Source organism: Pezoporus flaviventris, unplaced genomic scaffold (genome assembly GCF_033815535.1).
Source record: "Pezoporus flaviventris isolate CSIRO_AGI_PZ_B2104156 unplaced genomic scaffold, CSIRO_AGI_Pfla_v1 ptg000113l, whole genome shotgun sequence".
Classification (NCBI taxonomy): Eukaryota; Metazoa; Chordata; class Aves; order Psittaciformes; family Psittacidae; genus Pezoporus; species Pezoporus flaviventris.
In genome coordinates, this window is record NW_026892661.1 from 615,865 (window position 1) to 640,074 (window position 24,210).

The 24,210-nt window shown below is 51.2% G+C and overlaps 2 protein-coding genes across 6 annotated transcripts in view; both read right to left on the minus strand.

The window, feature by feature from the left end:
• Positions 1-24,210, minus strand: part of UBE4A (ubiquitination factor E4A) — a 130,795-nt gene that overhangs the window by 16,998 nt on the left and 89,587 nt on the right. The gene's annotated exons all lie outside the window — the stretch shown is intronic.
• Positions 1,491-23,447, minus strand: USP28 (ubiquitin specific peptidase 28). 5 transcript variants are annotated; one of them, XM_061478161.1, is made up of 26 exons: positions 23,367-23,447; positions 20,525-20,602; positions 19,211-19,343; positions 18,002-18,113; positions 17,331-17,493; positions 16,353-16,439; positions 15,390-15,527; positions 14,885-14,958; positions 14,308-14,384; positions 13,791-13,939; positions 11,708-11,835; positions 11,461-11,556; positions 10,542-10,721; positions 9,836-10,038; positions 9,532-9,602; positions 8,988-9,216; positions 7,390-7,584; positions 6,966-7,096; positions 6,606-6,791; positions 5,634-5,729; positions 4,730-4,908; positions 4,568-4,646; positions 4,181-4,260; positions 3,069-3,192; positions 2,345-2,543; positions 1,491-1,951 (listed from the first exon to the last, which is right to left on the minus strand). In XM_061478161.1, exons 1-26 carry the CDS (start codon positions 23,403-23,405, stop codon positions 1,776-1,778), a joined length of 3,402 nt encoding a protein of 1,133 aa, XP_061334145.1. In that variant the 5' UTR covers positions 23,406-23,447; the 3' UTR covers positions 1,491-1,775. The 5 variants fall into 5 exon arrangements, with proteins under 5 accessions (XP_061334145.1, XP_061334146.1, XP_061334147.1 ...); XM_061478162.1 differs by lacking the exon at positions 23,367-23,447 and adding an exon at positions 20,689-21,611; XM_061478163.1 differs by lacking the exon at positions 5,634-5,729.

Consider the following 24,210-nt stretch of genomic DNA (forward strand, 5'->3'; position numbering starts at 1 on the left):
ACCACATCCTACCGCCTGTGTATTGCAATGACACACGGCGTTGCAAACGCTGTCTAGAAATGACAAGGCTGCTGGCTGGGAGGGACAAGCAAGGCATCACATTCTCACCTGCTGCAGCCAAAGCCCCTGAGAAGCAGGTTGGAGGTCTCCTCCCTCTGCTCTCCATCACCGCAAATGGGGATAAAGCAGAGAAAGCAGCAGCAGCTCTGCAGCATCCCAGGGCCCAACACAGGCCTGGCTGTCGGGGCCCCAACAATCCCTGCAGGTAATGGCACTTCTGCCTCATGTAAAACCACCAGGAGGATGCAGGATTATCCCCCGGGAGCCATTTACTCCTGAACAACAGGGAGCAGCACACCAGCAGCAGGGTGGGACCACGTTGACAATCCCTTCCGAGAGCTGTGCTCATTACAATGAGTTTGGTGCTAGGAATGAGTCCTGGGGACATGTGTCCAATGTGCTGGGATAAAAACTCACCCCTGCGTGTGTCTCTCTGGGTCTCCCTCCCCCTCCCGTGCTGCTGTCAAGAAATTCATGCTTGGTCAGAGCAGAGCCAGCAGCAGCAGGTAGAAGGGTGTCATTACAACACAGGGGCATGGTGTCAGCTCAATAGGTAATTAATTAAATGTTTCAGTTCCCATTAATGAAGAAAACGCAGGTTTTGGCTTCAGGAAGGGAGCTACTGTCCCTCCTCTTTACTCATTTAAGTGCAGGCTCCTTCTTCCAAAAGCCCCTGGGCTCCTGCAGTGGAGCTTGCAGTGGGAAAGGGCTCAGAGAGATTCAGGGCTCGGGAGAGATTCTGGCACTGACAGTGAACACAGGCACTTCCTCAGGACCCACTCCTCTGCACGCCTGCTCAGAGGTGCCAAACACAGATGGGCTTTGGCTAAAGCACAGGAAACGCCTGGCCCGGTGGCCTCCCGGGGACCCAAGATGAGCCCGTGCCCTGCAACACCAGAGTGGAGTGAAACCACAAAGGAAGTGTTTTCATTCTAACATAGAACAAATGCTTTTATTGCACTTTCAGAACAACTGTGCATAGTCTGAACAAACAGGGTCCCAACAACCGCCACCGCCCAACGTGAACACAGGTGCCCACTGAGGGAAACGCAAATGGGGCATTTATTTTACAGAACATCAACACGAAAAGCCCACCACCACGAAAAAGGAGCCCACTGCAGCCCTCAGTGGCTGTTAATGCTCACCTGACAGTGAGCCCCCTGAGGGAAGAAGGACGTTTGAGAGGGGGATGTCCTTTGGATCTCCCTTAGCCAGGCAGAAGAGAACCTCCTTCCTCTCACTGCTTTCTCAGTGAAGAGGAAGACTCCTGTGTATCTGCTCCTGCCAGGCAAAACACAAAAGCCCCAAACCTGCTTTGCTTGACCAGAATACTCAGCTGCCCATAGGACAGAGCGGGAGCCACCCTCCATCCCTGCTTCCTGATGACACAGCCCCGACTCCTGCTAGCAGGAGCTTGGCAGGACCATCCCTCAGGATGATGTGAAGGTGGCTGACAGGCCAACAGCAGCTCGTGGCCGCTCACCAGAGGAGAAGACCCTTGCTCTGCGGCTGTCACAGGCCTCAGGATCCGTGCCCAGGAAGCTGTGGAAGCAGAACCCCGCTTTATGTGGTGAGGTTTTGTCTCTGAAGTGCAATCCTGCCTGTGTCACTGCCACCTACGTACGAGCAGCAGAGCTCTGAGCGCGAGCCGCCCCTTCCCTCCCCGCTCCCTCTCAAGCGCTGCCGGCGGACGACGAGTGGCGCGCAGCCACGGGCTACTGCACCGCGACGGCCGAGGCGCCGTGGATGGACTCCATGACGGCTGCAAAGCGGCTGCAGAGGTCGTAGGGGGAGTTGGGGCGGATCTTCGGCGGCTCCTTCAGGACGACGACCTCGCTGGGGCAGTCGAGGAGCCGGGGCAGGACCTCACCCAGCCTCATCTGCAGCTTCGCTGTCGAGGGGAGAGGAGGAGGCACTCAGTGGCACCACAAGACCCCAGACGGCTCTGGGGCTGTGGGCTATAAAGCCATGATGGGTGTTACAGAATCAGCTTCTGGCTCCCGAGGGCAGGGGTGAGCGGTGTCAGTCCCCAGCCTTGCCCAGGGCGCACAGAGCAGGGGCACCCCGGGTTCTCTGGGGCGCAGCATCGGCTTTCCCAGTAAAGCCAGCTCTAAACCACCACACAAAGACCCCTGGATCTGCTCCCCCACCCAGGATTCTGCAGCTCTGGCTGTGCTCCTGGCCCCTGCTAAATTCCCTTGCTCTCTCCTGAAGAGGAGTTCAGGCCTAGACACTGCCCTGCCCATAGAGCCACAGCAAAGGCAAGGCCAGCACCATGCCCTACCGTCCATGTCTTCGCAACCCAAATAGGAGCACCAACGGTTTCTCATGACCTCGATGGCATCCATGTCCTCCCTGGAGATCTCAAAGTTGTTCATGAGGTGCATGCAGGGGATGATCAGCTCGTTCAGGATGCTAATGCCCTCTGTCACACGAGCTTCTTCACAGCTTACGAACATAGATGCTGCCACTTCATTCAGCTTCTAGGGGAGGAGGGAGAATCAGGGGACAGAGCTGTGACAAGCAAGCACAAAGCACACGTCACCAGCATGCTGTCAGGAAGGGTCACAGCTCGGGGACCACGCAGAGACTGACAGAACCAGTGCCAGGTTCACACCACAGAAAGCAAACTGGGGTCTTGGCAACCACGAGCGTGAACTAAAAGCAGTCCTCATTTTGATGCTCTTGTTTAGCCCCCCGAGGAACAGGAAATCATCATCTGCTCAGAGAGAGCAGGCTGTCAGAAATAAATACTAGGGGAGAGGGATGGGAATGGACAGAAACCAACGTGACCACTAAGTTAACACAAGCACCGAGTTAACAGCCAAGAGCACGCTCAGCAGCACCCGAACCTTCCCCAAACACGTGGTGTGTTCATTATGTGTGTTCCTAAAAGGGAACACCCCGAAAAGGGGTCCCACTCCCTGGGCAATGCCCAAGAGCAGCCGGGAAGCAAACTGTAGCACGGGCTGCTCCCTCCCTGCCTCTCCAGGAAGGAGCATACTGACCAGGAGACAATTCCTTCTGTACAAGGCAATCAGGGATTCGCTCACTCCTCTCTTGGTGCCCTTCTGCAGCAGCTTGGTGTTGCTCTGGTAGGCGTACACCAGGTAGGTGAGTGACTCCTGGTACCTAGGAGGGGAGAGTGTCACCTCAGGAAACACCTTCCTCTTGGCCTGGATGGTAACTACCACCAGGCCCAACAGGAAGAGCTCCATTTCACTGCCAAAGACTAAACGGACAGATGCCCTCCACCCAGGAATTAATGTTCCTTTTTTCCCCAGGGTGCCAATGAGCGCCTCAGGAACATCCCCTTAAAGCCAAGTTGGAGTACGATGTGCCCCGAGCACGGCCGCCAGCGCTGACGCTTTCAGGACTGCTCCAGGACATTTGCCCTCTGCGTGCAGCAGCAGCAGCAGCATGCTCGGTTCCTGCGCACATTTGTAGCCTCTACCCCCCCGGTGAGAAAACAGCACAGCTGACAGGGATCGGGTCAGGTCAGGGAAGCTCTCAGCCCGCCTCTTGGCAACCTGCCCACCTGAATTTGGTATCTCCTCACTTCTAACCCCCTCAGGACTTGATTCTGCCTCCATCCACAAAGAACTTCTGAAAGCCAGTTTATTTTCTGCATTGGAAAAAAACATTTCCCAACTACAAATCCTTCACAAACTGGCACTGTCCTGCCCCACACTGCATTGTGTTCATGTAAAATACAGGTTCTGAAACAGTGAGGAGGAAACCAACGCCTTTTAAAGGTTCTTAAGTGCCTAGAGTACTCCAAAGCATGTGTTTACACAAAGTAAAATGCCCAATTCAAGTTTAGTTTTAATACAGGAGTCCAAAGGGGGCACTTGTTCCTGCAAACCCACCTCCGGGAATTCTTCACAGTGGATAAATTCAGGGAAGCTCTAAGAACCTGCTAAATATCTCAAGTGCTAAGCAAGGCTGACTATGGATTCCAGAAAGGGCTATCAGCAAGCTACAAGAAAGCCTGCTGGCCAAAAATACATGACTGAAGACAGAGAGGCCACCGCAGGTCAAGAAGATGAAGTCTGTCCAAGTGGCCTTTACTGTCAGGCCACAGCTTACCTCATCCGAGTGCACAGCTGAAGGGACTTACTTCTTGTTCTGGTACAGCTCCAGCCCTGTCAGCAGGTAAATGGACACCTTGCGGAAGAGGCTGTAGTCTTCGTGCCATCTCTGCGAGGAAGCAGAGCGTCAGAGTCACCCACAACACGCACCTCACGTTTCTTCCCGGCGCCAAAGCACGTCACATCCTGCGCTCTGAAGGGCTCAGGCACCTCTCGTAAGCGACACATAAATCAGCGCAGTGAACAGCACAGACATTCCTCCCAGCCAAGGAGGTGTCCTGTGTGCCCTGTCTCCCGCTCAGCTCCCTGCCGCCGACCCCACGGATGTGCCAACAGCAGTGCCAGCGACTGCTCCTCACCTGGGCAGTGCCAGTTGTCACAGCTGAGGGATCAGGGGCAGCACTGGGGTCCCTTACCTTGTACTCCTCCATATTGACATCCTCAGGACCGATTTCTCTCAGCTTTGCTCGCGCTACCTTCATGATGTTAATGGACCTGCTCCGTGTAAGCGGAGAGGAGACCAGGATCAGAAGAGTGAGGCCCCAGGAAAAGCCTCACCTCGGGATCGGGGCACAAACCTTTCGTCATAGCTGAGGTTTTTGTCTGCAAACTGCTCCAGGAGGGTCCGTTCCACGACCTGCTGCGGAGCATTGTTTTGCAGGAGGTAAATGAGCACGTGCTGCAACCGGGCGTCGTTCTGAGGGGTCGGCGTCTCCTTGGAAAGCAAGTAGAGTCGGGAATACTCCTCGTGGAACGCCTGCCAACAAAGCACAAGGGCTAACACAGGTACAGGTGCCCCAGGCAGCTCTGGCAGCCCTCCTGCAAGTGCTCGTCTTGTTCAAATCAACTGTAACACGCTTGTTTCTGTAGCGAGGTGCAAGACTACCTTGTGATTTATGTTCCTGCAGATTAACAGCACTGGTTGCTTCTCCCATGTGGCACACTTAGCTCAATCTACCTGCCCGTAAAATCTAACCCCAGCTTCAACATGCAGCAGCACTCACTCCTTCTGACCCCTCTGCTCAACGCAGACGTTCCTCAAGGACATGTTTTACAAGAGAGGTCACAGAAAGCATGCTCAGGACCAACAAAACTTCACGAGTGCTAGTTTGTTTCCTGCCTAGACAACAGGTTCTGAAAGGCACCCAAAGAAAGGCTACTTTGTGGTACCCAGACCGAGGGAACTGCTGATGCTAAAAGAATAAGCAGGAGAAATAGCAGAAAGTGAAAAGAGAAAGGCAGGAGGTGGTTTCCCCTGGGGGAGCAGGCTCTTTCTTACATGGTCTAAAGACTGTTTAGAACCCGTGGATCTGTCACCACAATGAGAGCAGAAACCACCATGCAGGACAAAGAGGCTGTTAGCTAGAAGGAAAACTCCACAAACCATTCCCTCCCCACTCCTGACACGTCAGTGCAGCATAGATCCTTCCTTCTGTGAACATGGGTATCCATGAGAGTGGATTTAGCAAGCAAATCAGATACCTTAACAAGCCCTGCTTCAGACCCATCCCGATCAAAGGTCTGGCGGGCTTTTGCAATAGCCAGGATGACACCTTGCATGGCTGGACTCAGCATCACCTACCAGGAAAGCAGGGAAACAAACAGGAAGAGGGAACACCGTAACAGACAGGGAAAGAAGAGAAGGCATGGTGAAGAACAGAGAAACTTCCACGAGAGAAGGTTTAAAGGAAATTGTACAAATACAGGCAGAATAAAGCCAGAGCTGCCATTTCCTGGTGTACTACTTACTCCATCAATCACATGCACTTTACATGCAGGAGGGCGCTTTAAGTGCTTAAAGGTCTAAAGGCTGCTCACTCCACACCTTGAGTTTGTAAACTCAACAAGTGAGAACATAAAGCTCACTTGCCATGTGCCTCTGGGCAAGGTCAATCTTCTTCAGGCATGCAAAGGAGGGAGCAGTGCCTGTGGGGGAGCAGCTCCACACAAGCATGTATTAAATGTGCTCAAGGAGTAACAGTCACTTGTGGAAAAGACTGAACTTCCACAGTGCTGCTCGGGTGCGTACGAGCGCGGTTAAACAGGCAGATTCAAAACCTCAGCAGCCGGGTGCTCTAAGTCATGCTGTCAGCGGTCAATGTCTTTGAGATAGGCACGAAAATGAAACTGGAGGCAGTGGGGAGGCCTGTAAATAGACTAATACAGCTAGGTCCAATTTGGACATAGCTGTGCCAGAATGACGACCCACAGGAGCAAGGTGCAGCTCTAAGGACTGGGTGCTTTTACAGGGCTGATTTTCTGGAGCCATTTAGACACAAAATTAGTCAAGGATTTGGTCTGGCAGTGTCCATTCTCACGGTGGGAACAGGCACTTTGCAAGCAGCAGTGTTTCCACTGCTATTGCCCCCAGCCTTAACAAAGCTCAAAGCTAGCTAGCTACAAAGCCAGAGGTTAATGACCAGCAGCAACCGACCCCTGCATTGGGATCTGTACCTCCTCATTATATCCGTCTGCATCGGATCTAACGGGAATCTTCCCCACACTGGGGATTTCCACCTCAGAGACCTGTGAGCTACTGTGGGCAGCAGGCTCTGCTTCGTTAGCGTCCTGGGGTTGTTCTGCCTGACCCGTAGGGGCTGTTTCTCCCGCCTGGGCCTTCACTGGCTCTACCTCCTTGGGCTGTGGCCAAGAAAAAAGAAGAAAAAGAGTAAGAGGCAGTAAAGCAAAGCACAGGAAAGCAGAAGGGCACCGAGCGAAGGCGGCACGGCTACAGCATCGCACAGACACGGAGAAGGCGAGGAGAGCAACACAAGAGAAGAGCGGGGCACGCCCCAGGCCAGGCTCAGGTCCTACCTCGCAGAGCGCGGCCTCGGCGCCGCTCCTGTCGTAGGTGTCGGCGCTGTTGGCGATGGCCTTGGCCGTCTGCTCCTGCGCGATGCGGGCGTGCTCGGAGGAGAGGGAGCGGGCGCAGGCCGAGGGCTGATCTGTGCGGCAGAGCAGGGCCGTCAGCAAGCGCAACCGGCAGCATCACCACCACCCCCCAGCCTCTGCACAGGATGGAGCGGCTGCTGCATTCACCCCCAAGGTGAAGGCTCGTGCGTGCCTCTTTGCTGTGGGTCTGGCACGTGCCAGCAGGGATGGCCAAGTAATGCCCTCCCTCTCCAGAGGGCGGCACTTGAAGCGTTTCCACTTGGTATTGTACGAAATAAACGAGTCTGGCAGTGAACTGAGAGCAGCCCATGGCCGTTAAATGAACGGAAAACAGCCGTGGCATTACCGGGGCCTGATTCCGAGGAGAGGTCCTGCGAGCCAGAAGTGGGCGAAGGCTCCCTCTGGGGAATCTTGCAGGACTGCTCCTCCTCCCACTCCTCGGCCTCGTGCTCGAACCGCCAGTTGTCCTCCTGGATGAAGCGCCTCAGGTCCAGAGGCAAGTCTTCAACTTCCTTCTGAAACTGCCCAGCCTCGGGGGCATCTGGAAGAAACAAGGCTGGCATGTAAAGGAACAGCAGCAGGGCTCCACCACGAGGCACCGAGTACACTGCACTCAAACCGGGTGAGGCACAAATGGGGAAACCCCAACTTTATCCTAGCTTTGTAACTTAGGATGTTTCATGAAAAACAAGTGCAAAAATAAAGACAAATCTCCAGAGCTATCTGCAACAAAACCCAGTTTGTTCTACCACCGGACAGCATTTACCATAGGGAGTCCAGAAGCCGCACTTGCTGATGCAGTTGGTCAGAAATGCGTCCTTACTCAAGGGCTACAATTGCACAGAGAATGGTATTTCAACTGCCAATAGCTGGAAAATTCACAACCCAGATGGAGACATTGTACCTAGGACCCTACACAGCAGATAAAGGTGGGGAAGTGTGAGGGTTCCATGGCATGAATGCTGCCCTGGTGTTTTTCAACACCTTTTAGATTTACTTCAGTATTGGTTTTAAAATAGCACAGAACCCCAGTATCATCAGCTTGAGACAAGCCCTAGAACGTACCAAAAGCAAACGGCAGTCCTCTACACTGGAGATTTCTTATGCAGCCATTGCAAAAGCATCTTCAAAACCCAACAAAATTGCACTAAATAGGAGGAAAAAAAAAAAACAACCCCAAACCAAACCATGGATTCATTTCAGCAACAGAACTGTCACAGGCACCAAACAAAGAACGACCTCCAGATCCTCATCAGCCGCATTTAGTGATGAACAGGATGACAGTTCTCCATTGTTTCTTCTCTTTAATACATCAAAATGAACCACGCGTGAAATTATTGGGTTCTTCCACAGCTGTTTGCCATGTATAGTGCCACGTGCACAGTAATTTCTCCACATAACTATTTATACATTGGCACTGCACACATACTTACAAGTCTACGCCACTGCCACCAAAACCTCATGCAGCAGGAAAGGCTGCATAAAAACCAAGCCCCCTTAGGTTCAATGTAATGGGATCACTAAAAACCAAGCCAACGAGTCAGAAAGTGATAAAAACAGGAGAAAGAAAGCTGGAGGCGTTTCACATGCCCTCATAAAAGCAGCACTCTCATATAAAGTGCAAGGAGAGTCAAAGTGAAAACCACCAGCACTAGAGGCATATTGAAAGTGGCAAAAGGGGAGAGCCTGAATGTTTGTACATGTTAACAATGCACTATACCTGCTCTCACCAGTGGAGCTCATTCCTCACTTTTCAACCCTACCAAGGATTTAGAAAGGAATCGAGCGTGGAGCAAATTATTCCACTTCTATCTGGGGCGAAGTTTTTTGCGCTGTCAAAGGACAACTGTGCCAAAGAGAAGCTAAGGAACGTAATGGGCACACTAGCTACAGAGACACGGTGATAACCAACGGGGGACTAACCAGCAGCTCTGGCACCAGTACCTGCCACAGAGCGGGACACCTTGTCACTGATGTACATCAGGCAGTAGGCACTGGCATTCCTCAAACCCCCAAATGAATCTCTCTCCACCTCTTCCCATGAGGATTCTGTCACGGAGATGTCGTTGTATTTGAGCCAGCTTTTCCGAGGCTGGTCGTAGATGAAGGCCCAGTAGTGACCAGCATTCGCTTGTCCTTCGTGTACCAGGACCGCATGCAAGCGATAGGGAACCTGCAAGTGCACATGGACAGTGCTCAGGGGGACGCTCAGTAAAGGATTTTCTCCGACCTCTGTGCAAAATTTACAAGTAAATTCATAGCTGTAACCTGGTGCAAGACACTTGATTCATTTGGTAAACTTTCCTACAGAGTGAGAACTGACTTGTGCAGGGAAAAGCAACAGGATTTTCATACAGAATCCTTTCTCTGCTTCACCCCTGGGATTTTGAAATACAACAAAGTGGACAATTCCAGCTGACAGCTACTAACAAAAACCAGTAACAGTAACATCACTTTAGTACTTCCCCAACGCAGCTGCATCTCCTACCTGCTGGAGGAGGGGGTCACAGTATATTTGCTCAATGGACAGGTTGATTCTGGCAATAGATCTCTTCAGATCTGCCAAGAACATCACAAGTGAGAGAAATACATCAGAATTCATGACTGCTCATCAGCCTGTTCCAGCCCCTGCCACCTCAAAGTTTGAACCCTGCAGTAACTATGAAAGACACCTGACAGCAGAGCTGAAGCGTGTACAAGGTTATTCCTAGTTCAGGGTGTATCTGGCTGGAGCAACAGAGGGGAAGTCAGGCTGGCGCTCAACAAAGATCACAAGTATGTTTGGGGCCAACCTTGCATGTCTTGCTCGACCTCATTTCTCCATCGCTCCAGACAGGTCCGAACCAGATTCAGCTCCTCCTCGGAAACCACATGAGGAGCTGGGTGCTCAGACGTTGCTGGGGCTGCAGCAGAAGGCTGGAGTGGAGCACTCGAGTCTTGCTGAGGCGAAGAGAAAGCTCCATCTTCTGTCCTACTGTCCCTCCTTTCCAGTGTGCTATGAAGCAAAATCCAAGAGCAGTGGACAAATAAAAGCCAGAACTCTGCAAGCACAGATTCCACAATGAGCAGTTCTAAAAATCCCTTCCCTTACTACAAGAAACTGATGTATTTACTCAGCTTAATTTAGAGTGTAAACCAACCATGCTGGCCAGGCCTGTAATAATCCAATATTGCAGTAATTTACCGGTTAATGAAGCAAAAAAATTAGTAGGCTAACCAAAAAGAGGTTATCATTTAGCTCAGAATTGCTGCAGAGACAAGGAATATGGTGATAATTTTGGAACAGGAAAAGGAACAGACTAGATGCAGCATTATATTTACACAAACAGAACAAAGTCAGGAGCAAAGCAGTGAGCGAAGCTTGTGTGGGCCTTCAGACAGCCCAGCCCCATGCTCCCAGAGCCAGACAAGTAACCGGCTCCCAGGATACAAACCAGGAGCGCTGGGCTGAGAGGCAAAGTGTTCTCCTGCACACTGTTCTTACTTCTGTTTACTAACCCGTTTGGTTGTGAAAGCGTGTCTGAAACACAAGGCTCGGTTTGGGACTGCAGGGGTGTTGTCTGGGAGTCCTGAGCAGGAGGAAGAGCCACAGCTGGCTTTGTGGCAACGAATTCCAGCACATACTGGATCATATCGGGCAGTGGGAAGCGGGCCGGGCCGGAGCCGTACTTCAGGTACCTACAGGAAAATGCACAAAGGATTGGGAGTGGTTAAACCTGAGGGGACAACGGAAGAGCGACAAGGGGGAACCCTCTGGGTCAGGACAGGGATGGTTTGAGCAGCGAAGGAAGGAGGGGAATATGCAGGTGTTGCAGAGGGAGAGGACTCACCCTCCCCGCAGCTGACGTGGCAAGCTTTGAGGCAGTGGGGCAGTGCTCAGCAGCGGCCGAACGCTGCTGTGCTATCAGCAAGGCTCAGCCACAGACCCCAGCACAGGACCAAGCTGAGCGCTGCGCAGACCATCGACTCCAGCCCAGCCTGTCCCTGCAGGATGCTATGCATGGGCTTAAATGTGAGGTGTCTTCACAGCACCCCCGAGCCCCTGGTGAGCACAGACCCCACCAGGGCCACTGTGACACAGTGCACCTCTGCCTGCCACTACTTCACAGCACTGCCAGTTCAAAGAGTGCAAACTGTGAGCAAGGTTTAAAGCCAAACAAAGGGACTTTTACACAGAGCACCTGGCATGTGAAATCTTTTGCCTGTCCGCAATCGAGGTCTTTCCTATTGATCTCCTTCCTTCCCCAATCAATAATGCCAGAGAAGTTGTCTAATAGAAAAACTAATGCAGATGCTTCTCGGAACAAGCTCGCTCTGTTTCTCCTTCCCCTCTAAGTTTTTGTTCCATTAGAAAGCTCTTTTAAATGGAAGCATTTGCAGGCTTCCAGGGGGTACAAAACCAAAGCCGACTCTTTACCTCTCCAGTTTCTCCTGCAGAATCACCAGTTTCTCACTCAATCTCTTAACCTCTTCTCTCTTCTTCTGAATAAGCTCTTTACTGCAGTAGAGGTACCTAAGCAGGGGAGTACAGAGCCACGTCAGATTTGTCTACTCCTAACATTCACTGTCTTTTGCAACTGTTTTAGAATCCTTCCCTGCTCACCTGCACAACCTTTTTAATGTCTTTAATGACAATAAGGTCTTAAACATTCCACACCACTCACCTGTCCATGTAAATGGTCTGGGGAAATTCTAGCTTGGTGTGAATCTTCTCGGTGTGTCCCAGCGACTGATTGAACTTGAATCGGGAGAGCTCAAAGGTCAGCACAGGGGGGAGCTTTGTAAACCAGCGCTGGAACAAAAGCACAAGTGCCCCCAGAGGGACTCGGTTTGAGGTGACAGATCCTCCGTGATTTCAGACTCATCCTAAACGTATCTGCCTTTAAATACCAAATCAGTGACAATTTTCTTCACGGAGTGATTAGTCAGAAAGCCAGATTTTATGAGATTAAAATTCCTGCCTCCGTTTTACATCTGTACCACAAAAAAGCCTCACAACAGCTTTCAGAAAGTTCCTTTTCATTGCCTGATGCATCCAGCTTGACGGATTCTTAACAGGTCCAGCCCTGAGTTTTACAAAATTAGCAGACACTGCACAACCTCTGTGTGTCAGCTAAGAGAACTCTTTTTCAATGTGGGTCACATGCAATAACGAAGAACAAAAGGAAGTCCTCAGGCAGTACCTGATCCCTTTCCTCTCTCAGGCTCTTTACAAACTGTTGGATTCAGGAGGGTCAGAGGAGACCCCCACTTCCTCTGCAATCCACACACTGCTTCGAAGAGCCAGGCTGAAAGAACAACTCTTGACTGGATTTACACTTCCTCTCTTGCTGGGTTCACAAACACCTCCAGCACCCTGTGCCAGAGGTTTCCTTCTCCTGCCTCAGCCTGCACTACCCCGGCAGTGCTCCTGCCTGGACATGGGATGAGCATGCTAAGCTCATTTTCCTGCACGGGATTCATGTCAGCTGTCCTGCCACAATAAATCTGCCCCCCACACTACAGCTTTCCCAGAAGCAGCCCATAAGCCCAGAGCAGGAATGATTTATGCTCCTATTACCTAGGAGAAAGGCAAGTTCTCGTTAATCTCACTGATGCTCAGCTTCAGCACACTCACCTACGTTCTCAAAAGACAAAATGCACCTTATTCTCTATGTCCCCTATCACGCAGTCCTCTAGCCACGACACCCTAGGAAGTGAAATTAAGATGCACAGTGTTTCCAGTCATATTTCTTAGAGACAAAGCAGGAGCCTTTTCCTTCTATCTGTACAGACAACAACTAAAACATCTCCATGATCAGTCCAATTTCCCTTAGTTTTGATTTGGAGGAACTTGGATTGAAAAGGATCGGCCCAACCAGCTGCCTACAGCCCTTTGGCACCAGCCTACCATGGTTTCACCTCTGTGGGCTGCAAATGCATCTGAACAGTTTCAGGCAGGAACTAGGAAAAGCAGAAACAGGATTTGAGTCCACTGAGTCCAGAGCTGGGCAAGGCTTGCCCATCCCAGACCTGATTTCTCATAGAACTGAAATACCTTTCCCTGCCCTCTCTGTCAGACCCCTTTGCAAATGCCTTCATGTAAAGTCCCAGTCTTTCTCTGAGCTAACTTCTCAGCTGCAATTGCACATGCAGGATGCTGAATGTGATGGTACACCTTTGCTTTCCACTTTGCTACAACTGAGTATTTTATGATTGGTTTGTGATTTGCAAGATTAAAAAGAGAAACACCAGAAAGTCACCAAAAACAAAAAAGAGGAAAAAAAAAAAAAAAACCAGCAGAGAAGATAAAAGCGGAAACGAGAAGAAAAAACAACAAACACACACTGTAATAGGGAGAAAGATACAAATTCCAAATGGCATACCATAGAGTTAAGCACTGTACTTTTACCCTCCAAAAAGAGGGAGGCAGTGGTTCTCCCCCTACTCAGGTACAGGTAGGCTTCAATAGAAAGAGAGAGACTTTATCACACTTGCATGAGCAGCAGATGTTCACCTTTTCAATTTAAAACATCCTCCTCAAATTGGCCACACAGGACAACACATCTTTACAAATAAGCATGGACTTGGTGTCTCAGCGTTCATACATTTACGAGAGATACAAACATATCAGTTTGTACTCATTCATAGAGAACATTTACAATTGCCTTTTAGAGTTGTTAGACTATAGTGAGACACCCCTGTGCTATACGTGCTGCATCTTCTGCAGCAGGCAACCAAAAGCTCAACACAAAAGGTAGAACTAACCTCCTGCCTGTACTTGCCCGACTGAGATGTGGTTGCTTCCTGCATCTCTCCCTCCACCATGGCTCCTTCCAAGCACTCATTCAAGTCTCGATAACCATTTACCTGAAGGGGATACTGACCAAAGGTTTCGATCTTGGAAAAAGCATTGCCTGGATAACAGAAAGGATGCAACGCCCATGAGTGAAACTGAGAGAACAAAACACTCTGGTTAGCTCAAAGAGTTTGTTGCCAGCACCAGTCAGAGGCACTACTTGCAAGAACTGACCTATGTGTAGCTGCTCACACCTCTGTCAGGGTAAGCCTCCTTACAACCAACTGCTTTCAAAACATGGGCACTTGCAAGCATTTAATGTCTTCAGAAGACTGACTTTGTAAATGTTATGGTCCATTTTATCAAGACCATTTACAGAACTAGGCAGTTTCACAGGGAATGTGCAACAAAATGCTGCATCACTGCTGCTATCAATTAAAACACTCAAAGGAGCTGAAAAGGGAATCTACCAAAGCCCCAACTCACCCTCATGGACACCCTCAGTCAGGAAAGTCCCATAGAAAAGCTGTACCATTGGGTTTTCAGACTTGTCCTCGGGGCTCCTGTTTCAGAAAGAAAAAGCACACATCCATTTACTGCTGAAGGATGCAGAAAAGCCCCAGTGACAACCTAAGCCTTGGCCCGGGAACCTGTCTGCAGTCCCCAAAGTTTTCTATCCAAGCAGAAAATACAGAGGGATCTTCTCAGGCTCAAAAGCACATTATAACGTTTGCACTGGCAAGACAGGGTGCAAGTTACAGCACTACCTTTGGAAATGCAGTTCCAAACCCCCAGATCTTCCACGTACACCAGTTCTGTTGAGCTCCCCTAAAAAGCTTATTTACCCTGCAAGCCATATGGGCACCGATCAAAGTCCTACATATAGGAAATGCAGATGTAACGCTTCAGGAGCATATTTTGAGCTTAAGGAGCATCATCCTCAGGCAACAAGGAACTCTCATTTACTCCAAATTTCTGTGTAAAGCCCTCTCATTTATTAAGGCATCCCATTTAAAATCTGTTTCTCCTCAGCATCAACCTCCCAGGACCACAGAAAACTCACTTGGCATTCACAGTGAGCTGGAATGCGTCCTCCACCCAGTCCAGCAGTTTGTGTGTAAATTCACTCACATCTTGCTAGAAGAGAGACACAAGTCGAGAGTCAAGCGTACCAGCAACCAGTGAGTGCCTTCACCGGCTGCTGGTTTCGCCACCCTCCAGCACACGACCCGAGCGGTGCTGCTGTGCCCACCCTGCTGCAGGAAGCCTGCAACTAAAGTGCTGATTTAGACCCATAATGAACACTCTGCTCGTCTGAAAACTAGATCAGAGGGAATTACAGCGATGGCTCCCCAACGGCCCAGCTGGCGCTGGCAGCGCGCTGCTACGCTGCCTGTTTAATTAGCACGCACGTACATTTCCCCTAAATGGCACAGGGACAGCTGCTTGTCGCTTGACAAACATGGGAAGGGGCCTCTGAAAGCCATAGTGGGATGAAGTGAAATGGAGTTGTTGTGGCTGCAACTGCTGCTCTCAAGAATGCAAAAGGCTTTTCAGCGTGATTTTACCTGCTGCTCCTCCGTGGATCTGAACGCATCCCTCAAGAGTTCCAGTGCTACAGAAGGGTCTACAAACTTGCGCCAGGTCCCCAGCATTAGGGCAAACAGACACTGAAGTTCTAGCATGAATGCAATGTTTCTCTTTTCCTGCATTGCAAGAAGAAAAGCCAAACCCTTCCCACAACTGACAAGAGAGCATCTTAAACCAAAGTGCTACAGAACACTGCATGCACACACCTCGGGAGGTACGCTAACAGCCAATGGAAGGGGTGACATAAAAGGACAAAGCAGAAGGACATGCAGTGGCATTTCTTGGAAGCAAGAAGGATGCATGTAAGACACAAAATTAACCAAAAGGAAACCTTGAGAGACAAGAGCATCAGAAGCAATATTTGCTATAACAGAAAGCAGAAGCTGGTGAATTTATGTATTTATTCTGTCTGCATCTGAGGATTTCTGGAGCATGAAGAGCACACAGGGACACAAATAAAGCAAAGTCTCTTAAACAGCAGCGGCCACAAGGCAGAACAATGCAACAGGCAAAGGGTTATTCTCCATGTGCATTTTTCTCTAAACATCTTCTAAGCACCTTCTGCTACGGATGCTCTCAGCAGGCATAGGGGGTAAAGGGACCCTCAGCCTGGCTCAAACACCAGTTCTTCTACAGTGCATGCGAAGAAACAAGCAGTCTGGAGCTACCAAAGAAGCTGTATGGCACAAATTTCTCCCCGCGCCACAGTTAGAAGCTCTAGAGGGAAAGCTTTACAAGAAGCACCCAATTTCTTTTCTACAGTGATTCTGTCCTTGAAAAGCACTTCCCAAATTTATCTTTAATGTAACCTGACTATTTGGAAGCCATTATCACAGGCACAGGGGTCTCAGATGGCCCCAAATTAAATCTGCTCAGGGAAAGAGCAGGACAGGATACTGCAACAGAGGGGAACTTTACAGTGTCCATCGATGAAAACTTACAGTGCGAGTGTGACGGCTTTGAAGCTCAAGCTCTGGGGGGTTGTACCCAAGGACCAGCCTCCGAAAATCTGGCAGCTGAAACAGAGACTGAAAAGAGAGGAGAGGCAAGGAGCAGTTAGTGTCTGCGAGTATTCGACTCCTGCCCCAGAGTCACTCTTTACCCAACAGCTTTTTCCTTAACTTCTAACCCTCCGATGGCCGCGTGGTACTAAATAAACATTCACCAAGTGAGCAGTCTGCGCACTGGAACTGCACATTTGTACTCACCAGAGAACAAAGTCTCATCCTGCTATTTCTGGGACATTATACACACACACACACACATATATATATATATAACCATTTTAGGAAAGAGTATTCTGTTTGCCATAGGCAAGCTTAGGAAAAGCATCCAGGAACAAGTCCCAGTGAGAAACGGGCCCATTTGAAGATTTCTTAATTCCTCTCAAAGCTGGAGACATGACTGATGTCTATCTGATGATGTGAAATGGTTAGAAGAGACCAGTCTCCCAAGTTCCACTTACTGCTGTCCCTTCTTGCTTAGGTTATCACTAATAATATAAACTGCCTTGCTGCTTATGCATTCCAGCATCTATGCCAGCATATTCCATTAACTGGAATATGATACACTGTGTATTATGGAGCCAACAATAACTGAAGTAAAATTAAATTATCAGTGCCCTTTGCCAGTCCAGCTTGTCATTCAGTAAGCATCTGGACATCACCACACCAAAACCCCTGCGTACGTATGCACAGATTATATGTGTATCTACAGTTACACAAAGTCCATTTAACTGCTCTTTGGCTCCTTCTGTGCACGCCCAGGGTAAATCACAATCGTATCAAATCAAACCAGAAGTCTCATTTGGGCACAGTCACGCTCCCTCATCCACGATGAGCTCACGATGACCACTTCACAGAGCTGCTGCATGTTTATTTCTGACTGATAAACGCTTGGACTCCAGGACATCCAGTTACCTGTATGACAGCACTAAACCAACACGTGTTTCCAATGTTTTTCACCCCAACAGGCCAGTCGCCCACTCTCCTCCAGTCACTGTGCTTGGGGTTCTCTCCCCAGACTTCACAGTGTTTCCTTTTGGAGCCGCTTTTGCTTTCAGCAGAATGTACTTCCTGTGGCCTGTGACAAAAGAAACACCATCTCATATAGGCTCTCTGCAACGATGGTTGTACCCTCCCCTAGCCACCAGTGGGACACTAGAGCTGGGTGCTGTGGGGTGACATCCAGCACAACAGGCAGCAATGTCTTATACGACTCCACAGTCAGATAACAACATAGGCACGTTTTCATCTGTGAACTGGCTGCGCACAGAACTGGTGGCCTCAGTCACTACTGGAGGCAAATCTGATCCACAGCAAGAAGGATATGGAGAGGTACTGACTGAAGTGAATCAACATGTGAAATTTCAAGCTGTTTCTGCAGTACCTGCTGTAACACCAGTACAACCAACTAGGCCATCTTGAAACCTGCTCTTTCTACTTCTACCCAGGGACAGCCATAACCCAAGCACCTTCTAAAAGCAGAAGGCATACATCTGGTAGGCAATTTTAGTTTGTTTTGCAGTAAACATCTGAAGAACCCACTTACAATACCGGGAAAACCAAATACAGTTCATGGAGCTACTGACCTCTCCGGAGCATCCCTCTCTGCAGCCTGAGTTTTTGGTGATGCCAGTGGTGTGAACGTGTCGATTGCACGGAGGTCATCTTTGTTGTTTGAGGTAAGTGCAGTAGTAACATCTGGAAGCAGAGGCAGTGTTCAGTTTCCTCTTTAAAAGGAACTTCTAGAAAATGTTACACTTTACCAATATGATTTTTCCATTGATCGAGCAGCATTTCCTAGCTCAGGCTTTAAATACAAATACTTGCGCCTTGGATCACGCCAGGGAACCTAAAAAGCCACTGAGTGGGCTGGACGAAGAGAACAGGACAGACCTTGCAGCTGTCTGCTGGCCAGATTTTCTTACAGCCAAATTCAGAGCTTGAGGGAGCATTGCAAACCTCTTGAAATACTGAAACAGGCACCTCAGCTGCTGCTTGTATTTGCTATGCCCTGGCACAGTGCTGCCAAGTGACATAGGATTGCAATGAAATCAGCACGATCACAGAGAATCGCCTCCCTTCACTCATGTCAGGATGCACAGCTATGAGCCATTTCATGTACTAGTTATATAGGGAAAGAGAAGAAAGGGAAAGGAGTCATTTTGGAAGAGGTGGAAGCCTTAGATGGCACAAGGGGCAGCCGTGCTCTTCTGGGTGCTGCTGCGAGGTTCCCAGCAGACATCTGGCACTGTGAACCTGCCCGTGATGATATCACTTGGGAAAGCTCCAGTTAATAGATGTGTCATTAGCAAAAAGGCTTAAAGAAACTATTCTCAGCTACCTCAGTCCACAGTGACACGCCTCACATCTGAACGTACCAAACTGACGGCTGCTTCTGCCAATACCCATAATGTTTACAGAAACGTTTTTCATGTAGTCAAATTGCTGGCTCAAACACTTTAAGTTTCCTCAAGATATGACAGCAAACACTCAAGAGTGCCTGCTCTGCCAGCAGATGCTGTCGAAGGCAATGTATGCCTTGACAGGGATTCCCTTCTCCATTCCGCTTGCTCTGCTTTAGGAGCTTTCTGGGATTTCTGTGCTAGCCAAGACCAACTGTTTAGAAGGAGGGTAGCTTTGTAACTGTGATGTGCCACCTACAGTCACTGCTAAACCCCTGGTAAGTCACTCTCCCCCAGGGATGTGCTGGGGGAGGCAGAAGGACCCACACTTCCCCTTCCAGCTCAGGCTGGACCACGTGAACCTGCAGGGGCGAGCAGAGGTGAAGGACTCACTCTGTGGGAGCTGCTTGCCCACTGCGCTCCCTTCCCAAGCGGACGGCTCTGCAGCAGCCACATCCTGAGCTGGCTCCTGGGCATTCTCCTCTGTCAGGAAGGTGACTGCTTCCATCAGGTCTCCATTAGCAGCCTAGCAGGATGATAAGGGAAAACAAACCCATAGTGGCAGGGTTATTTCATGCACGCTTGCCTGGCATTTAATGCATGTGGCGTAGAGATATGCACACTACCACCAACTGTGCTTTTCCTGGGTATGGAGCAAGGAACCTGCTGGTGCCAAGCAGGAGTAAAATCCCAAAAGAATAAAGGCCAGAATGTCTCTGTCGGAGAGCACTTTGGCTATGTTACTAGACAATGCTGACTCCACTAATTTCATTTCCCTAATGAGATCCCCTTACAAGAGTCACAGTAGGCATGAAGCACAACAGGACACTGCCACCAGGAGAGACTCCCAGGAATCAAACTCTCTGTGTATTTCAAGACCTTACCGAGTCTCCTACTGAGCCAGGGCTTTCTTCAGAGCAGCACTACAGGCTTTAGATGTATTCTAACATCTTCTGGACATTACTGTTTAATGAGATATTTACGGATTTTGGTAAACAAACCTCTCTGTGTACTATCAGCACAAGCCACATCCTTCTGATGATGATTCCAGACTGATGCAGTTGCAATCACTTTAAGAGCACAAGTTCCAAATCCTAAAGCATGCAGCGTGAGGAGGAATCCTTCCAGGTAAACATTGCTTCTCCAAGCACCTGAGATTCCCACTTCTCCTTGCTTTGGAGCAAAGACTGTTTTGGTGACAGACAATCACCAGCCACGAAGCTAGCAATGCTCCCGCAGCTGTCCACAGCTCCCACAGCAGTGTACATGGACAATAACCACCCAGCAGGTCCAAGGTGTGTGTTCTCCATCCCTGGGTAACAGCCCTCTGCACAACCCCCAGGAAATGTTTATGAAGTTTTAGCCCAGCACACGCTGCTGCAGAGCAGGTTTTAAGGTCCACTGCCAGAACAATGAACTGCACTCTGCTTAGCGTGGGGCTTTTGCTGCAGATGCAGGTGAACAACCCTATGAACCCCAAAACCAGCCTGGTGTCTCCACCTGCTTCCCTGCTACACCTGGACAAGGCACAGGCGAGGGGCAGAAAAGCAGTGAGGATTTGCCCACCACCCTCACAGGAAGCACACTGCTCCACCCAGCACACACCGAATCGCTCTCCCAGGCTGCCCACCCGACCCATGCACTGTGCTTCGAACTTGCCTGACTCTCAGGTCTCCTTTCCACAGCACAATGACAACAGGCACCAACCTTTAGAGCAGCATGAAGGAAAGAGGAGTCTTGAATTCCTGTGATCTCTTTCAGCTGGTCTAAAAGCATCTGGCAGTCCTACATGCAAGAAATAGAGAAAGCGCATGTGAACAGGCGACCAGGACAGACACCAAGCTGCTCCTGCGAGGCTCACTAGGGCTCACCGGAGTATTGCTTCTTCCTTTCCCTTTTACTGACAGCTTGGCACAAAAACCTGCTCACACTTGCTTGCCGGTTACACCAACATCGTACCCAGATCTTCCCCCTAAACCTGCAGGCTGAGGCTCGAGCCGCTGTACCCCACGAGGACGGCAGCAGGCCTGAGAGGCTGTGGGATGCTGGGCACCTGCGATGGGAAGGGGCAGCCCCCCCCGGGGAGCCCAGCATGTGCAGCGGGACATATAAGGAGGCTGCCTGCTGCCAGGGCATTGGCGAGGGGCTATTTTAAGTCTGGCTGCACATGCCATTTGTGCATGTCATTTCTCACTGACAATGAGGTGTCAGGAGAGGGGCCCAGGAGCCTGCAGTCGCTTCTCCTTCCCCCACCACAGCCGCTCGAGGGCCAGGGAGAGCCTCACTCAGGCCCTAAGCCACGGTCAACAGCCTGCTCTTCAGCTCAACCGCTTAAATAAACAATGACAGAAACGCTGTTTCCCAGACATAGGAAATCTCCGCAGCCCTGGCTTGCCACAGATGCAGCCCTCTCACAGGAACCCCCTCCAGCAGCCAGCCCCGATGCCATAGGTCCCCTTCTGTGGCCACTGTTCAGCTGCAACAGCGGTATCCCATGGGGAGGATGGAAAACCAGCCAGGCTGCATCGTGTCTGCCTGATTTATAAAGGCTATGCAGGACCCTGCTGTCAGCACAGGCCAGCGAATCCCAGCTCCTGAAGATCACGTTTAACCTTAACTAAATGGATAAATTCCTGTTTCTACTTCCTCTCATCACTGGCAGACAATGTAGGATGCTTTCATGCCACTGGAGCCTGGGCTCCGCCCAGGCACCTACTTCTTGTGCCACCACCCATAGTGCTGACAGATACTACCTCATACACAACCACCAGAGACAGCGTGCAAGAAAGTGGGCAACACACAGAAAAGTCCTGGACTGTTTCCTGAGGGAGCTCCCCCAAAAAGTTATTCCCACCTGGAATCCTGCTTTTGCTCAACTCGCACAGAATGTGCGGGAAAGCGTCAGGCCCAGCAGGCAGTAGGGTGAGGAACCCCACACCAAGAAGCCAGGGCTCAGGGCATACATACCTCCACAATGGCAAAGCACTGATATCATGTTGCTAATTCTGCTGCCTCAGCGAGCAGCCAACCCCACCAAAGGCCGCAGGGCACGTTTTTCCATTGGAGCAAAGAACCCTGGCTAAGGAATTGTGCTGCAGAACGAGATCCAGGGCAGGACAGGGCATGATTCTGTGCTCCACCAAAAGCAGACTCACAAAGTGCTGCAACCACAAGAGCTAATTACAGATCCGGTGCTCTAAGCTACCATCAAATGTACTAATGATTTCCAGCACAATTTATTTCAGCCTGTGAGGAGGAAGGTTTGTGTTAACAGCGCAGAGCTCATCCCGTGCAGCCAGTTCCCAGGGGCAGCACACAGAAGCCACTGGGAGCACAACAGTGAGCAGCTTTCAGGGCACACACATGGTGTTGCTCTGACTGCTCTGGCTGGTGGCTGTTTGAGGTTACGTGCCAGGGTGCTTTAAAACAAGCTCCAGAGGTGGTAATTAACACCAGCGTGCCGCCACTATTAATATAAGCCACAAGGAAAAACCAAACCAAAGCCTTACCTGCCAGAAAAACAACAACACGGACCAAAACGCTATTAGTGTTAAATTACAGCAACAGGAGAGGAGTGCACGACCAAGAGGAAGGAGGGCACTGGAGGTGAGAGCCGCACGCTCGGCCAGTGAGGGATGGCACAGAGAGCTTGTGCCCTTTTCCCCACTCGAAGGTGACTCAGTGGGCTCAGCAGCAGTTTGTTTTGATGAGAAGCTAGAAGCAGGGAAGGGTCTGAGCGCACCACAGCAGCTCAAGGGGGTTCCAGAAATAACTGCAAGCAAAGAGGAGGAGGAGGAGGAAAAGGGGGGTGGTGGCATGAAAGAAGCTGGCAGAGCCACAGCCTTCGGCCTCAGCACCTCAGCTGCAGTTTTTATGGCAGCAGGAAAACGGGTTTGAAGGACTAAAACCCCGGAGCAGGAAGAATGCCCGCGCTCCTGACCAAGGCTTTTACCGACCAGCTCCCACCACGGGCGGAAGCAGCGGCCGCCGAACAACCCCTCCACCACCACGTGCTCCCGTGTTGTCGTCCCGACATCGTCCCCGCGCAACCGGGAGCCGCTTTCAAACGCACAACGACGGGGCCGGCGCCCGGTTCCCACTCCCGGGGGCGCTCCCCGTGCAGTCCAAGCCGCCACAGCAAAGCGCAGGCACCGCCGTAAGCTGGCAACAGGGCGGGCACGGCGGAGGAGCACCGAGCCGCGCTGAGCCCTCCGCTCCGGCTGCCTCGGGAGACAGCTTCAGCAGAGCCCCGCGGGGTCAGCGCAGCCGCTCGTTAGTGGCACAAGGCGCTGGTTTGGAGATGGGGAAAGCTGGTTACTGCCCGAGCCCCCCGGGCTGCAGCCGGTGCGCTCCCCAAACCGGAGCACCCGCGTCCGTCTCTACAAAGGCAAAGACAAGGGGAGCCGGGCGAGCGCCCGGACGCTGTTCCGAATGAAAACGCTGCAACACGGGGCGCGAACCGAGCCCCACGGGGGGAACCCGCACCCGGGGGCACCCAGCTGCCCCCTCCCCGCCTCCCGCTCTCCCCCGACCGCCGCCGCCGTCTCACCGCGCCGCCGCCGCCCGGGGCCTGCAGCTCGGCCGTCATGCGGGCCCGGAGCGCGGCCGGCGCATGCGCCCGCCCCGCCGCCTGCCGCCGGCACCGCCCCGGTCGCGGCCCCTGGGCGCGGTCCCCCCGGGCATCAGAGCCGGGCCCGGCGGGGGCTGTGTGTGCGCGTATATATGTATATGTATGTGCGTGTGTGTATGTATGCGTGTATATGTCCGTGTGTCGCTGCCCATTGGCACACGGAAACCGTTTAAAACACTCGAATAAACAACCACAAGTTTCGTTTTAACCCTATCTCGGTCCCGGCCGTCCCCCGCGGGTACCGGGCACCTCCCACACCGGAGTTTTCCCACGGGGCTTGCTTACCTTAAACAAGGAGTTAACCGTAAAACTCTGAGCATCTGGCTGCAGAGAGCAGCTCAGCCTCGCACTCGGAGCGCCAGGTCAGGGGGTGGCTGTATTATGTTTAGCAGCCTGATTAATGCCGCTGTGACTAATTAGGGTGCAGGACAGACGCTGGCTGTTTGCACAGCCTCAGGTGAAGACCTGCCCCTCCCTCCCTCCCTCCCCGCATGTCCAAGGGCCTTTCCAGGCAGCCTTGTCCTAGCAAAAGGAAATGATTTGTACTGTGGGTGCTTTAAAAACTGACCCCCCCCCGCCAGCCTGGAGCCGTGTATTAGCACCGGGGGAGCGGGGGTGGCAGGGAACATCAGTGGGTGCCAAATACACCTCAGCAAACGACCCGTGGAGGAGGAATTTCTCACCTGGTCTTCCAGTGGTACACAGCAGGATGAAGGAGGTTTCGCTGCCCCTCTGTCACATCCCAGCTCCAGGACTCATCACC

What these genes read in the sequence shown, in the direction of transcription:
- USP28 (XM_061478161.1), bottom strand. Translation starts at nt 23,405, where the DNA reads ATGACGGCCGAGCTGCAGGCCCCGGGCGGCGGCGGCGCG. An exon ending in GAGAGGGATGCTCCGGAGAG is followed by an intron (nt 17,494 to 18,001) that starts GTCAGTAGCTCC and finishes CTTTTGTCACAG; the next exon opens with GCCACAGGAAGTACATTCTG. An exon ending in GGTGTCCCGCTCTGTGGCAG is followed by an intron (nt 7,585 to 8,987) that starts GTACTGGTGCCA and finishes TGTTTCTTCCAG; the next exon opens with ATGCCCCCGAGGCTGGGCAG.